At 39.4% G+C, this 16,164-nt stretch overlaps 1 protein-coding gene across 1 annotated transcript; it reads right to left on the bottom strand.

The window, feature by feature from the left end:
- Positions 1-896: 896 nt before the first annotated feature.
- Positions 897-5,964, bottom strand: LOC118233219 (visinin-like). Its single transcript, XM_035428660.1, has 3 exons — positions 5,384-5,964; positions 2,100-2,211; positions 897-1,826 (listed from the first exon to the last, which is right to left on the bottom strand). The coding sequence occupies exons 1-3, from the start codon at positions 5,762-5,764 to the stop codon at positions 1,741-1,743; spliced, it is 579 nt and encodes a 192-aa protein (XP_035284551.1). The 5' UTR covers positions 5,765-5,964; the 3' UTR covers positions 897-1,740.
- Between the last annotated feature and the right edge of the window lie 10,200 nt (positions 5,965-16,164).

Genomic DNA, 16,164 nt, shown 5'->3' with positions numbered 1-16,164 from the left:
GTACAATGATAGGCGGTTACATTCCCTGTGGCTTTGGTGCAATGCAATCTAGATCTGCATTCTGTTGTTTAAATTCAAGATCTTTGTTTTATGAACAATATTAATTATTCATATTAATACGCAGATCTCTTAACAATGAAAAGGATGTGCTGTTGTGAAGGGCTAATCAAAAATCAGTAAGAGCAAACATTTCTCCTAGTTCACCATAAAAATAAATGCATACACAAAAATAGCCGTTGCTGAAATTGTATTATTCAAAGTGTGATCTCTAATCCACTTAAGTGTTCCCTAAATTATGAAGATAATAATATTAAAGTGATGCATTGTTCACAGCACAAACTACCTACTCTGATTCTATGCAATTTTAGGCATACAAGTGGTTTTGTTTTTAATAGTTATTATTAGGTAGCTAGCTTCAGAGAATTTTCAGCTAGCTAAGCAAATTTAATACACATATTTTACTAAGAAACTACAGAAATAAAATTTCCCTCATTTGTTTAATATTGTGCTCTCTCAACTTGTCATTTGTGTTCTGTGCCCACTAGCACAGAATTAGGCAGAATTCGGGCCAGTACGGTATTTGACGGTATTTAAACCAGACCAGCCCAGCACCTGTTGAGTAGCGTACCTGTCCCAGGTGTATGTTAGCTGAGTAGGAACTGGAGTCTTATCAGACAAAACATTGTTTATAATTTCTAGCTGCAAATGTGTTCATATTTTTGTCATACATATGTTATGCCTTCTTTCTTTTTTTGCTGGTTTTCAAGGGCTACAAGCATAACTTAGCAAACCAAGGTTGTTCATAATGCTCCAGTCTGGGTACAGTCAGAAAAAATTGAATTTTCAGTAACAGCAAAATAACCATTTATTTTTATATTATCAACACAAAAAACTGATGATTTTTTATGATTTTTTATTTATCTTTTTCCATGACATGTATGTAATGGATATGGACTCTAGACTTTAGAACAGGGGTTCCTAATCGTAAATGAAAGGGGCCGGTGTGGGTGCAGGTTTTGTTTCATGCCAGCACTAAGACCGCCGATTCATCCAATTACCTAATCGTGGTTTTCAGTTAAAACCTTGATAAGCAGAATCGGTGTCTTAGAGCTGGGTTAAGTAAAAAACCTGCACCCACACCGGCCTTTTTCAGATAAGACTGGGGAACCCTACTTTAGAATGAGAAGTTCAATGACATCTCAAGGGTGACAAGGGGGAACGTCGTGTCTGTATATTTATGAAGCCTCATCCAAGCTCAAGGGAACATTACATTAACCCTCAGCATTCCCCTCAACATGACCCTGTTCAGTGTAATGAAAATATGTTTATAAAATGCTGCAAACAATATAAAACATTTTGTTAATATAAATGTAATAGTTTGAATAAAGTTAACGGAATGTTTACAACTAGCCTAAAAGATTAATGGTACAAAAAATAAAATTCAATATTATTTAACTGTTCTCTGCTTTTGTTTTCTGTATACCTTTTCAGTTGGATTTCTGACACCTTCTTTTCAAACAGATCCCCCAAATAGAAACCAATTCCCTATTAGAAATTTCTGCATTACACACAGTTAAGCTGTCAGTGTTAAACTGATGCTGATAGAGAACATTGTATTCTGTATTTGTACCATTTTAGACTCAAAAACCATGTTAGAAATGAATTAACACTGAGCCTTCTACTGTGCATACGTTTACTGTGTAATACTGATGCAGACTTTGGGGGCAGAAAAAGAAGACATCACTTGTCAGGAGAATACTGTATGAGACGAAGGGCGTTCTCATTCTCTAGAACGCCTTTGATAAACTCTCCTTCTGCCAATCGTTCTGAAAGAGACACAGGAGAAGGGGGGGCGAGGTTAATGACATGCTAACTGGCATCATTCAACAAATCTGAGGAAACATGGCACATGCAATATGTTTCACACTGCTACAACTGCACTATTCATCATGTTTGGTTCAATACATACATGCATTGTTTGATGGAGTTCCGTAATAACCATCTTGTATGACACCTTTCCCAGAGATAAGCTGAGCTCAGGTACCAAAATTGTGCAGTACTATAAATGAACACTGGGGGAGCTTGTGTTCAGCTCTTACCGTTGTCCCTTTTTTCAAAGTAGCTCCACAGTTTGTTGGCCCTCTTCTCAGCAGTGTTCTCGTCGCTCGGTAGCTGTAACTGTTTTTCCTTGGGGATCAACTTAAAAATCGCCTAGAGAGGGAAATACAAGAACAGATGAAACAAAGAATGGTGCAATGCCTATGTTTTATTAGAATCATCCCTGCGAATGAGTCACTGGATGGTTTTCTTTTGGTATCCACATTAAACACCCTCTTCCTCCTCCCCTGACTGAATGATTTAATACTGGTTTTGAGGACATCTTTTTCTTTTTTTTAATCCGCCCATTCTACCTCGAAAGTATCTGGGGCATTCTATTTTTTTCCCGTTGTTCTTCAAAGGTCTTAATTGGATGGACGGTCAGAGGAGTCTAGAACATATGATGCCAGCATCTGGTTATGCAACTAACTGCCAGATGGAAGGAGATGCATCTGTGGCAGTGGCGAATTCAAAAGCTGCTGCTTTACCCACACTGCCTCATTGTTCCACCGCTAGAGAATCTATTGATGTGAACCTCCTCAGAATAAATGGCTCCTGCCCAGTGTCTCAGCACAATCATTTTTGATTAGTGCTTGTCAGAAAAAATACCCCACTCCTCTCCACACCCACCAAAATGACATGGAAACTGAAATTATGAATGAATGATTGGAATAATGAATAATGAATCCATACTAAATGAGATGCCACTTAAATATGTTCCTTTTCCATCTATTACTCTTGGGAATACAATAGACAGTAAGTTTCAGCATATGGCACTGGCTTTATATTGAGAAGGAGTTATACTGCTGTAACAATATGATGATTACATGATTACGTGAAACAAAGTGTTGTTTTGTGATTGTGATGGTTATCTAAATAACCCTTGCATGCCCTGTGTCCTGGTGCCTTGAACTCTTAAACTAATCCCTTAATCTTACCCAAACCACAAATGAAGCCAAGCCCTATATATATCAGGTGATCCATGTAGGAATTACACCCTTTCAATAGACACCACCCCCCTCCCCCCCATTTTTGGGGACCATTTGTTTTGGACAAAGTCATTTGATGACTGCCTGAAGTGTGTGACCCATAGGCATCACTTGGCATTCATCATTGCTGGATAAGACTCTGCCGTTGTACCCTTGAGCAAGGTACTTAACCTGCATTGCTTCAGTATATATCCAGCTGTATAAATGGATACAATGTAAAATGCTATGTAAAAAGTTGTGTTTTAATGCATTTGGTTGCATGTAAGCAGAAAAGATGTTTCTGTACACTATAGAATTCATCCTGCTGCCGCTGTCAGCAGTCACGTCATCATGAAGACAAGTGAGCCAGTTTCAGTAGCAGCCATACATGGCCAAGCCATAACACTACCTCCACCATGTTTCACCGATAGGGGGGGGGGGGGGAGGTTTTGGACCATGAGCAGTTGCTTTCTATATCCACACATTCCTCTATCCATTACTTTGCCAACTCGAACCTGGCCATTCTATTCCTGAGGCTTGCCAGTGGTTTGCATCTTGTGGTGAATGTGCTGAGGACATACTGGCGTAGTCTTTCCATGGTAATCATTGACTCATCTATATCTACATCCTGGAGAACCTTCCTGGAGATCTGTTCTACAGATTTTCTTCACAATTGAAAGTATTCTTCAGTCATCCACTACAGTGGTCTTCTGTGGTCTACCAGGCTGTTTGCTATTGCTGAGCTCACCAGTGCATTATTGCTTCCTAACAACAAATAAAACAGTTTATTTTCATATACTCAATGTTTTAGCTATGTCTGATGTTTTTTTTGGGGGGGGGGGGGGGGGCTATGTATAAAAAGGGTGTAATTCCAACACGGTTCACCTGATATCAATGTAAATGCATTTTAACCTCGTGTTCATTGTCACATTTCAAATCCAATGTGCTGAAGTACAGAGGCAAAACAAAAACAAAATTGTGTCACTGTTCAAAAATGTATGTACTGTACTATATGAAAAACCAATGTATCCTCATGACTAACACACCAGTTCATACAAAATTAGTCTCATATAATTTTGGTCTGACCCTTTGCCCTCTATCTGCAATAAAATCACTGCTTTACTTATTACTTCACATAACATGCATGGTTCTGAACTTGCCAAATGCAACAAATATAACAAATATAACAATATTCTGTGCAGTAAATATATCTTCCTCCAGTTCTAATGGTATATTGCAAACAACATGGCTACCACAAGCCATTTAAATGTAACAATATATGATATTTAGCCAATTTTACAAATCCTCTTGTGAACCGCTGGAATCGTTTTTGCCACCAATAATTTGTGAAACATGAATAAACATTAAAATAACTATACACCTGGAAGGAGAACGACCATTTTCAGTCAATATGTTTCATGTTATGGGTGCTGCACTGGAAATTGGGCTGCTGTTTGAACATTTTAATCATATAAAGTTGAAACGTTTGGATTCCACGGTGCATGAGGTTTGGAATGTAAAATACAGAAAATTTGATTTGATACCAAAATTGCAAATCTGACAAAAGAAAATGGCTTATCACTATCACGAGAAAGTACGGTTTAGTCAAGTGAAAAAAAATGTTGATGAATGATATGGTCGCTATTTTCTGTAAAATTCATAATTTAGCAAATTTACATGTAATTGCTAATAATAAATTCAGCTGTCCGTTCAAAGCTAAATGACCAGTGGTAGACATTAAGATACTAACAATTAACATCATAATAATTAAGTATCACACATTCAGAGATATAATTTTTCTTCTAGCCTCTGCGTAGTTTTAAAGCATATCGCACCAACAAAACCTTATAGTCTAAATCTTGCATTCCATTGTTTAAACTTATAGTCAAAATCTTGCATTCCATTGTTTACCCCCAAAACCTCGTAGTTTCAGGTGGCTTACTTCTCTTCATCTCTTTTGATAAGATAATTGATGGAGTGACCCATGTTATGGTGTCTGTCTTACCAACATTGGCAAAAATCCCATGCAGCAGGCCAAGGCACATTTTAGGGGCAAGGCATTCTAATCCCATTGTATCTATATTCGGTTCACTCTATAATTTGCAGGGCTATACTATATTTGTCCCACTATTATCGCCTTAACCGAAGTGCTGACTATTTTTGTGTAGGCCTACATCCCATTTTAGGCACATTGCAGGCCTAACCAAAGGTACTTATGAGCTATCTGATCATCTATGTTCTGTTTTGTAGTTTCCTCCTTTACGACCCAGTTTTTCCCTTTACCCTCGTTTTATTACATTCGTGCATTTAGGACTCACTTGACAGATCTCGGTCACTTCCGACTTTGTGATGTATCCATTCTTGTCCACGTCAAAAAGCGAAAAAGCCCATTCCAGTTTGTGCGCCATTTTACCAGTGGAGGTCATATGCAGTGCGATGATATATTCCTTGAAGTCCAGTGTGCCGTCATCATTGGTATCAAAGGAGCGAAAGACGTGTTGAGCATACGTTTTGGCATCGCTGTCGGGAAAGAAGCGCGCGTAGATCTTCTCAAACTCTTCAGACGTGATTCGTCCCGAGGGGCATTGTTGTTGGAAGTTCTCATACCACTGCGAGAGCTCACTTTCTGTGAACTTCGTGTGGAGCTTCAGCTCATCCAAGATCTCTTTGGAGACAGCGCCACTCCTCGCGTTCCCCATCTTCTCTGACAGGTGGGAAGAGCGTAGTGAATGAAAGCTTCTGTCCTCAACAACTTGCTTCTCCGCGTCGGTTGAAGCCCTTAAATTTGAGGTGTGCTTCCTCTCTCTTCTGCCTTTCCCCCCAAAGACCCTGAAAATAACAGCAAAATATATAAATGGATCTGGATAAGCTCGTTTTAACGTAATCGTGTGAGTTACTGCTAAAACACACTTCAGCAATGTTCTTTGTTTAAGTATGAAATGTGGAAAACATAGGCCCACAACAATAAAAATAGCACGAATGACATGACACATTATGTAGCCCCCACAGACAGTATGCTTACTAACGACTTGCCATATTGCCATAATTTGGCCTTAATTTAGGCTAGGCTATATGAGGTATTACTTTCAGCCACACTTTGTGTGAAAAGGAGGACAGCATGTACGTTTTATTATATTTAGAAATAACTTCTATATCCCCCCCTCTTTTTGCAATGTGTGGATAGTTTTTTTAAAAATTATGTATTTTTTTTTTATATCCCAGCCACGTCTATTTTTCCTTGCGTCTAGTAAAAAGAAGTTGCACTAGACCACCCCATCACTTCAGGCACGTCATACATACATACTGTATCTAGAGGACATCATTTGAGGAATTACTGAAATGTAATTCAGAAATGAGTTACTCAAAACTGACTAGTTATTATTCAAACCCATGAATATTACAGGCAAACTGGATTAACCCCTTTGCATTAAGAAACTGAGACAATTCAACATTTTGTTCTTTTTAATTTAACTGTATATGATAGTTATTTTTAATAAAATATATGTGTGTATATATCCCTGGATAAGTATGCTACTGAAAATAAGTGCTAAGAAGTTCTTAAATAATTATTAAAGGCAAAGGTTTGGCTATTAGTTATATTACAATGTGTGAGTCAATGTTCTAATTCTCTACCTCCCTCTAGTGAATTATTTGTGAAAGGCTATCTCACTTGTGGAAGAGAAATAACATCTATTTAGATTTCTTTGTCAGGATTAGCACAAAATAGGTGGAGCTGCAAAGTAGGCTTACTCTTAGTAGTCTTAAATTCCCCAGGTTTTTTTTTGTGTCCATGGCACAGAAAAAAATTTTTCTCTGTTGCTTGAAGTTCCTTTCTTTAAAAAAACACTTACTCAGTAGAAAGAAACAAACAGATAAAATGAACAGGATCAACAGAGCTAAACTTAAATCAAATGAATACAGAATGGAAAAGAATATCATTTCCATTTTTGCAGCTTTAAAGACTATACAATACATTGCAGTTGACGTTCAGACTTCTCATTAACCTCTTAGGTGAGGGCTAGCAGAGATCCCCAGAAACATTAAGAATGCATCTACAACTGCTGATTGTGATTAAGGTTTTTTATATATACAGTATAGATGAAACAATTCTCAGAGAAAGCAGCTGAAATATAATGTCAATATGAGTGCAAAAACAGCTATATGTGGTCCTAGTAGTTCCAGAAGCTTAGGGGGAGATCTTGAACGTTTATCTACTTTCATAGAATGATAAAGAAAACAAGCACATAAAGACAGTAAAGGACTTCACTTATCTAGAGACAAAGTTTAGCTAAGAGGAAGATAGGGACAGAACACACAGAAGAGAGATCAAGAAAGGAGAAATTTCAGCAAAAGGAAATTAAAAAGCTCATGTCGGTCCTACCTGTATGGCGTCCCAGGAGACAAACTGGCAAATGAATTGGCAATACAGTGCAAGAGGGGGAGAGGAGGGGATTTCTCCGTTTGAATTCTGCTCTAAGTCAATTATCCTGGATTTTGAGTGGCTCAGCCTTGATGGACTGAACTAAACATGTTGTCACATCTTTCTATTTCTTTGCTATGGCTCTCCTATTTATATTTATATGTGATAATGTGTAATATATGCTTTTATCAATTTTCCCTGTTATCTGTATCTATATATCTGTCTTTTTAAATTGGGCCACTGTCTCCGCTTCCTGTCTCATACATTCAAATACATGCATACACTCACACACGCACACACACACACACACACACACACGTTTGTATTGCTCTACTTATGAGGACTTCCTATTGACTTGCATTCATTCCGTAACCTCGAACCCTAACCCTAACCCTAACCCCAACCACTACATGCTTAACCTTAACCCTAACCATAACCTAAATGTAACCCTAACCCTAAGTCCTAACCCTAAAACAGCCTCTTGAACTTGTGGGGACCAGCAAAAGGTCCCCACTTTGCGTAATTTTCCTCATCTTTATATCCTTGTGGGGACATTTGGTTCTCACAAAGATAGTAAAACATGCACACACACACACACACACACACACACTCACACGTACACACACACACATGGATGTAGGATTACCAGTATCATTAAACCATACAGTAGCCAAAAATGTAACTTGTACAGACATACATTTTATTTCATGGCTACCTGTTTTCCACCAAGACCTCTTGGTAGCAGTGATTTTAGACATTTCAGTGCAGAAAATTGGAGGCTCCTGCTTATTTCACTACAGTTTATGTGACTTGACAGAATGTTCCCAAAGAGGTGTTGCCACACAGTAAAACGTCCACTCTTAATTCTACTCTAACATTTTTTTCCCCTTCTGGATCAGAGTGTGACCCAATGGTATCTGTTAGAGTTGAATTAACACAATTAGAGTATGGGAGCAGTGTAGAAAATAATCATTTAGAATATGTTACTTCTTTTATATGACTAGGAATGACAACTGAGAACTCACACCACATTTAGATTGACTGCATAGCAAAACAAAGAGGATTGTGAACACTGGGGATGCTGTAGCCATTGAAGTGTTCATGGAGAGGATCAGGTGACAGGACTGAGAAAGTAGCCAGATCACCAGGGTAAACACCTCTACAGTGTCATTAATTGGCATGGAATTCGTAATAGCCACAGTGAGTTCAGAGGCCTAGCCAAGAATTCATTTTGGGGGGTGGGAGTAGGAGGAGGGTGGAGTGGGGTGCAGATGGATTGTCGAGCGGGGTGGGGTGGCGGGTGGGGGGGTGGGGGTGGATAAGGAGATTGTCTTTGGGGGGAGCTAGTTGCATGATTACCTTTCCAGTTTTCCTGTAATCCTCTTCCATGTGCATTTGTATTTCAGGGTTCTTTTCGAACCAACTTCGCAGTGCACATTGTACGCGTATCATCCCCCTTGGCTACGTCTCTGGGTGCGTGAGAGCTCCTGGTTTAGCCACAGCACCACCCTAGTGTTCCCTCCTCTGCTCACCAACACCAACTTCAGTGCCAGTTTTATTTACTTGCAGTATGCAGTTCTTACAGCAACATTCCAAAAAAGTGCTTTGATGGTGAGAAGAAAACAATGCAGACTTTTGACCACTTGGGCCATGGCTGGTTGACAGAGAGATCACCTGTCTGAGCATTATCTAGGCCCAGGTCTACTTAGCTTCATGCATTTGCATCATAAAGACTGTTGTTGCCTTGCAGTTGTTATTACATAACAGAATGGAAAATAATTAAAATTGTGCAATTGATGTAATGTCACAAAGGCAAATTGAACTTTTCTTTTCGGTCCTCATTTTTCATAGAATTGAAAATGTAACTGGATGCACACATTGTTGAAGATACCATATCATACAATAATCCTGTATTGCCTGATTTCTTCAATAACCTAAAACACAAATGTCTTGTTCACAAGGGTGAGTGAAACAGAAGGGTACCTCTTCAACCCACAAGACCTTTGGGTTACTGGTGGAACTGAATAGGAAATGAACGTGGCATTGTATTATCCTGAGAAAAATCTAGCAATACTGTATGGCAAGGATTCTGTGGGGTCTCAGTTCTCCTCCAGGAGGGCCACTGGGAATGCTGATTTTGTCACTTTAAATTCAGCCGACAGTTTACATCCAAGAAACCAGATGTAAACCAGCAGGAGAACCTCCAGTTCTCCAGGACTAGGGCCGGGGATCCCAGTTCAATACCAAAAGATTTTTCTACGAGGTCTCATCGCTGCACCTTCACATGTGCCAGTTTTAGACAGCGGGAGACGAGCGTGTGTGCTCCTCTGAAGTACGTGCTGGGGCCCGCCATTTCCTTGCACTGCACTCCAATGGAAAGAGCTGTGCAGGCATCTGACCTCACAAGTGCTTTCCGTGCCAGAGGACACAATAAAAATCTAAATTTTTCAGTGAACTGTCTTGCCCCATGGTCGGGTATCGAATCATGTCCGTGCCTGTGGCCAGCAGCTTGGCAGAATGGCAAGCACAATTCACACACCTGGCTGTAGCATCACCCGGGATGGGTGGGTATAAATTTGCTGGGTTGTCCCTGCTGCATCCCACAAAACTTCATTAGAGTGACTCTCTGCCCTCTGTCTTATCTACAGGGACCACTGCTATGATGGAATGGGCCCATGATAGGGAATTTCACATAAACAATTGGTTACATTTCTTTTTTGTTGAAAAATGGCTAAAATGCTTTCACCGTTACACAGGTTAATGAGTGTTTGTGCTCTCTAGCACATGTACAGCCAAAGGTGAGGCAGTGTGACAGCTTATGCCCCCCCAGTCATAAACAAAGTCACAGCAATCCCAGGGTTAAGGATTGAGTTAAGGTATCTTAAGGGCCCTCCTTCTGCCTCGCGTGTATAGGGTCTTAAACAAGCTTAAGTGATGGTGACCCGTGAGCCACAGGTCACCATCTGCTGGTCCCGGTATTATTAACCTTCTATTGCTTCATATCTTTTGTCGTGACTGTGCTAGCGATGACAATATGTATGTATATGAGCATGATACAACCCACAATCCTCTTTTTTCCCTGCCTCTGTTTTGGTCCTCTCTCTTTCAGTGAATGTCATTCCCTCAGTGAATCTTATTCTGTGACAATGGGCTTGAATCATGCCTGGCAGTGTTTATACACATCAGAGAATAGATCCCATTGACAAATAAAATGTTCTATATAACTGGATTCTTTTTTTTGTTCAGATAAGAAAGTTTACAACCTACTTATGAATAAAATGGATTATTTCATAGTAAACTACAATTAATTTCATAGTAAACTAGTTTGCCGTTAAAAAGCCATTTTTGGCCTTTATTGCTAAAATTACTGGTGCGTTATTGTAAGAGGGAAACACATCACTGTCAGCGAGAATGCTTATCACAATGAAAAGCTGCATCACTGTGTGTTACAATAAAAGGCACACAGTACTGTGAGAAAGATCTTTGTGAAAATGAAATGCATCGCTGTGAGAAACCATGGAGCATGTCATTGCCAGAGAGGATATCACAACTGTGAGAGGATTGTATAACTGTGAGAGATGACCACAGCACTGTGATCCCAACAGTGACAGATCACCGCAGGGAAAAATGAGGGGCATGGACAGCAGGTCACAACATAACAACCCCTTCTTGTGTGAAAATAAAAAACAACTTTGCTAGGAAAAGTATGTTACAATTTAGTCAACTGTGAAGCGAATAGCTATATGTTCCAGCATGTGGTCCTTGTCTGTAAATACCATGTTTTTTTAACTGTCATTCAGTTGTTTTTCTCTTCTTTTTTACAGAATGTATATTTGTCTATATTATAGTGTATGAAGGCATGTTGGAGAAGAAAATATCTCCTCTTGTTTTTCTGTCTAATTTGTTCATTGGCCCCATGTCCTGCCATCTGCCATTTTGGACAGGCCTCGTGCTTAGTTGTCAGATTCGGCTGTAGGCCCCTTTGTTCGGCTTCCTGTCGTCAGCTGCTCGCAAACCTGTCTAACCAACTCATCTCTCATTCTCTTTGCACGCTTTCATCTTCTCTTTTTCTCTTCCCAGCCTCAGTCGTCTTCCTCCTCCCTGCTTCTTGCGTTTTCCCCTTTCCACTCCCCCATTCTAACATTTTGAGGAGAGGATTTTTCTTTGTCTATAAATATGCACAGATAGTCTGTGTTTATAGGATTACCAACCCATCCCCAGCCTTCAAGCCAATAATTCCAGGCCTGACTCCAAAACTATCTCCAACCGCTGACCTTTGGGGGATCAGGAGTGGAGGGGCAAACCGTAAGACGCTACAGAAGATAGAAATAGTGACTGGGGGATGAGGTGGGAAAGGCTTAAGGGAACATGTTACACAAATATTATGAAAACACGGGGAGAGGGGAATCGGGGATGCGTCGAAGGAAAAATAGATCATAGACAAAAAAGGTCCAACTGCCATTTTATTCATCGACTGCCACCAGAATTTCTTAAGATAAAACCCTGAAATGATCAGATAGATGAATATAATACTGCTCTCAGGGGTGGCCAAATGTGGAAAAGTTAAGCTGGTGCAAGGATGTCCACTTAACGATCACTGTAAATTCTGGATACTCACATTGCATCTGTTGTGTCTCACTACAGGTCAAGGCATGCAAATAAATAAAAGATATACAGTGCAGAATCTCGATTGATTTGAAGTGACTACATTTTCTTGAACTTCTGGACGGTTCAGTATTCTACCTCAACCAATGTCCAAATCTGTTGGAACCCCGAGATGACATTTTCTTGCTCCTAGATTGCTTGCGTCTATATCCATACAAGTTTTCCGAGCCTAGCCCACAGACACACGTGAGGATATCCCCATGATCTCCTTACAGATTAATGTTGGAAACTCCCTCTTATGCAAGTAGCCTACTTTAGCAGCAATAAACACTCTCTAAATTTGGACAAGTGAGTCTCTGTTACCTTTCCACTGGTTACTTTTCTGTCCCACCTCATTTCCTGAAAAATCAGAGTAAGCCTCTGTGCAATGTGAACTTTGCTGATTGATCATGTCTTTCCTAGCCTACATGTGGGTAGGGAATAGGGGTCGGGCTTAAGAGTCCTTGTGGAGGTCTAATTTGTAGCCTACGTTGCTTTAATAATTGGAAAGAAAGCCTTTGTTTACTGCCAAACACTGAAAAGGTTTTAAATGGAATGCATATGGTCTGTATTAAGTTAAATAAAGGGTAACTGTTAAACCCCAGTCCTCCAGGATCAGAAAAGTCCACATTTTTTGATCATGTGGCCCTCCAAGACCAGGGTGGCAGTGCCTTCCCCTGCACATGAATACTGTACCCAGTGCAAGCTGAGTGTTTGTCTCCATCTGTAGGCCACAACGGAAATTGATTCCTATTCTTATGGGAGGAGAATAAAGACAATGGGTCTGATTCACAAAACATGCGTATAATCATATTTGATCGTAAACTGTGTGTAATAACATTTCCACGAACATTTCGGCATTCATCATTTTTTTCTTATCTATATTTGTTGATGGCTGTTTCCTTATGCTAATTACATGAACAAGATTGCACATAAAATTTACAGTCAGCATTCATCATCTCATACACCTGGGATGTGCACAAAAACAAAGGTCTGCACATGTGTCATGAACCCCATATTGTTTTTTTCATGGGAACATTTTTAAGAACAAAAGGAAAAGATAACTGAAGAAAAGTTTTGTGAATGAGGTTCAATGATGCTAGTGATATTGTCGATAATACTGGTTTAAGAATCCCCTCAGATACACCAAACAGTGGAAGTATCTGAGTGGCGAAGGAACGTGTGTAGCCTTACCCAATGCCACTGGAACGGGATTCATTTAACTTGATTATCGAACTCCAACATGGTGTTTTAACCTCTCCTCTGTGCTAACAGTTATGTATAGGAGGAGGCTGGTTTCCATCAGTGTGGCTCTGTACGGATCACTATCTATCTTGGTAGACTATCTAGCTTGTGTAGCCAGCATAGATACAACTGTGTATCTTGCTACGACACTAGTGCATAGGCAAATGACTACAGGGTGCAGATATCCTGAGTTCTGTGTGTATGTTAGGATCTTAAAACTGCTAGGTGTGGTAAGAAGTAAAGCGGAATGCCTGGTTAAATGAATGAAATTTATTGTACAGTATGTTAATAATGGCAATATGCAATTGTGCAAAATGTGTGCGTAGTTGAATGGCTATACACATAAGATGCGCAGGAGACATGTTGACAAGTCTCCTCAAACCATTGCACTTTTCCCCTTATATTGCCAAAGATCAAAGTAAAACTGCAACTCATGAAATAAAGACACCATCATAACATAACAGTATATCAATTATCCTGCTTGCGCTATCTCTGCAAGAATACCACATTGGGTCAACCTTTATATCTGGTTAGGCGCTGACCCATAGGTATCAAGATCTTTAGTCAGCACCCCACTACCAAAGACACCAACTTGTTCCCCATGACACTGGCTTTCCAGTAATACCAAACATGATTACATTATATTATGGAGAACCTAATGTTTACATAACACTGATCCAATAGGATATTTTGCAACTGAACTTTGTTTCTTTATCACACCCTGCTGAATCCCTGTCAACACAGTAAACACAGTCTGTTTTCTTCAGGGGGTCTGATAAGGGGCAGCCTTCTGTAAACCTAAGCTGGTGATGGAAATCATTTGGCCATATGTTAACAGAACTCAGTAATGCATGCGTACGAAAACAAAATTACGTTACACTACAGTCATCCTGACCGAAACAGTGGGTGTTAAACTATGCTCACATTTCCGATATTGCGTTTGTTTTTTTTGTTTTTGCCATATTTCGCTACCAGTAATAATTCATTTTTTTATTTAATCAACATTTTAAATAACATTTATAAATGTGGATAATTTTGATACTGTAGCAGCCAAGAATAGGCATTCAGCACTTTCTGTTCATGACTGGAAGGCCTCGGAAATACTGACACTTCTTGGACAAGGCCCGGCCTTGATATTTACTGTTAAGAGAACATGAACAATGCTTCCTCCTACTCAAACCCCGGTAATGTGTGCCATTTTCTGGAACTGCTGAGGAGAACAATGCTGGTTTCAAAATGTCAGATCTACACATTCATGAATATTCAATAGTGCTAACAGATTTGCTGTCAAGCTGCCTGTGCTTTGCAGTGTAATTGGTAGATAATTAGGTACCTTCTGAATTTGTTGTCTATCCAGGCCCAAAATAGATGTTCAAAGTGTCCTGATGAGGACATTTTATATTTTAAAGAATGTTCCTGCACAAAGGCTGTGCATATTAAAAACAAGGTAATAGTGAATGAGATGGGCATACTGTATATCGCTGCATGCAGCCCCACAGCTCCCTTCTGAAATGGCATGCTGTTCATTTGCAGCAAAAGAAAAGTGCTTGGTTTTCTTAATGTATTTATTCACATGACAATAATTCAGGCAGGCAATTACCGTGTGCCGTCATATGATACCTTCATTGTTCCTCACCTTGCATCTGAAACTTAGATACACTGCTCTTACAACAGCTTCTGGGTGCTTGCTGCATATAACATTTATCTTGTTTTTAAGTATTTATTTATATTTTGAAATCATATTGTATACTATTTTATTATTTATGTTGAGCCACATTTTCTTTAGCTTCATTAGCATCATATTTGTTTTAAATTTCCATGTTATCTTTCAGTAACAAGGGTATCTTTGCCAAAATGTATACATCAATTTCCTTTTTGACATATTTTTTTTTTCCTATTTATAATTTTTTATTGCGTTTTTCAAGTATATATCAGGATCACATGACATTGTGTATAGCTGTTCAATAAATAAAATATATTCCCATAGCAAATTTTTGGTCAGGAACATGGCAGATCAGGTGAAAGGAACCTGAAGATGGTGGGGAAGATGAGCCTGTCAATGATACAGTAACCTCAGAATAAATGGAGAGGAGGGGGCGATGGTAACAAGATGTGCGGGGAGTGGTGGAAATTGAGGGGGGGGGGGGGGGTCAATTGTAATACAGAGGTACATAAGGCATAACTGTCATGCAGCATTTTCAAGAAAATTCTACAAGGGAGCCCAAAAACACCAGAGTTCATCAGACTTTTCTATGTGGATCTTCATGTAAACTTTTCCAAGGAGACTCACATAACGGCAAGTGTGAACCGCATTTTGACAGAAGGTATCTGTTGGGTTGACCATAATAGTAATATACATTTTCTACCAGGTAAATAAGGCAGTTCAATACACATTCTGTATCACAATCTAATCCCAAACCAGTTTTACAGTTCAGAAGATACTACTAGAGACATTGTGAATTTCTTGTCAATTATCAATTATCATAACCCCATGAAGTTCTCTCCAGTAGGTCTCGATCTTATCACAATGCCACAATGTATGCATTACAGTACCAATGTCAAATTTAAACTTAAAACGCAGCTGAGAGATGTTGGAATCAATTTTGTGGAGACAAACCGGAATAAGATAAGTTTTATGGATAAACTTTACATTTTGCTTGAAGGCAGTAATTGAGGTACACCTTGGAAAAAAACCCCTCTGCAAACAAAAAGCCAGTCTTGATCGCTGAAAGATAAAGCAGTATCTCTTTCCCATAAAAGAGATACGCTCAATGAGCTATAAGATGAAGT

Source organism: Anguilla anguilla, chromosome 8 (assembly GCF_013347855.1).
Source record: "Anguilla anguilla isolate fAngAng1 chromosome 8, fAngAng1.pri, whole genome shotgun sequence".
NCBI lineage: Eukaryota > Metazoa > Chordata > Actinopteri > Anguilliformes > Anguillidae > Anguilla > Anguilla anguilla.
This window is presented reverse-complemented; position numbering and strand designations above follow the sequence as displayed.

Excerpts from the sequence above, each read along its gene's own strand:
- LOC118233219 (XM_035428660.1), bottom strand. The coding sequence starts at position 5,764 with ATGGGGAACGCGAGGAGTGGCGCTGTCTCCAAAGAGATCTTGGATGAG. Across the intron at positions 2,212-5,383 it reads AAGTGACCGAGATCTGTCAA|GCGATTTTTAAGTTGATCCC; the intron begins GTGAGTCCTAAA and ends TTCCCTCTCTAG. Across the intron at positions 1,827-2,099 it reads CTTTGAAAAAAGGGACAACG|AACGATTGGCAGAAGGAGAG; the intron begins GTAAGAGCTGAA and ends TGTCTCTTTCAG.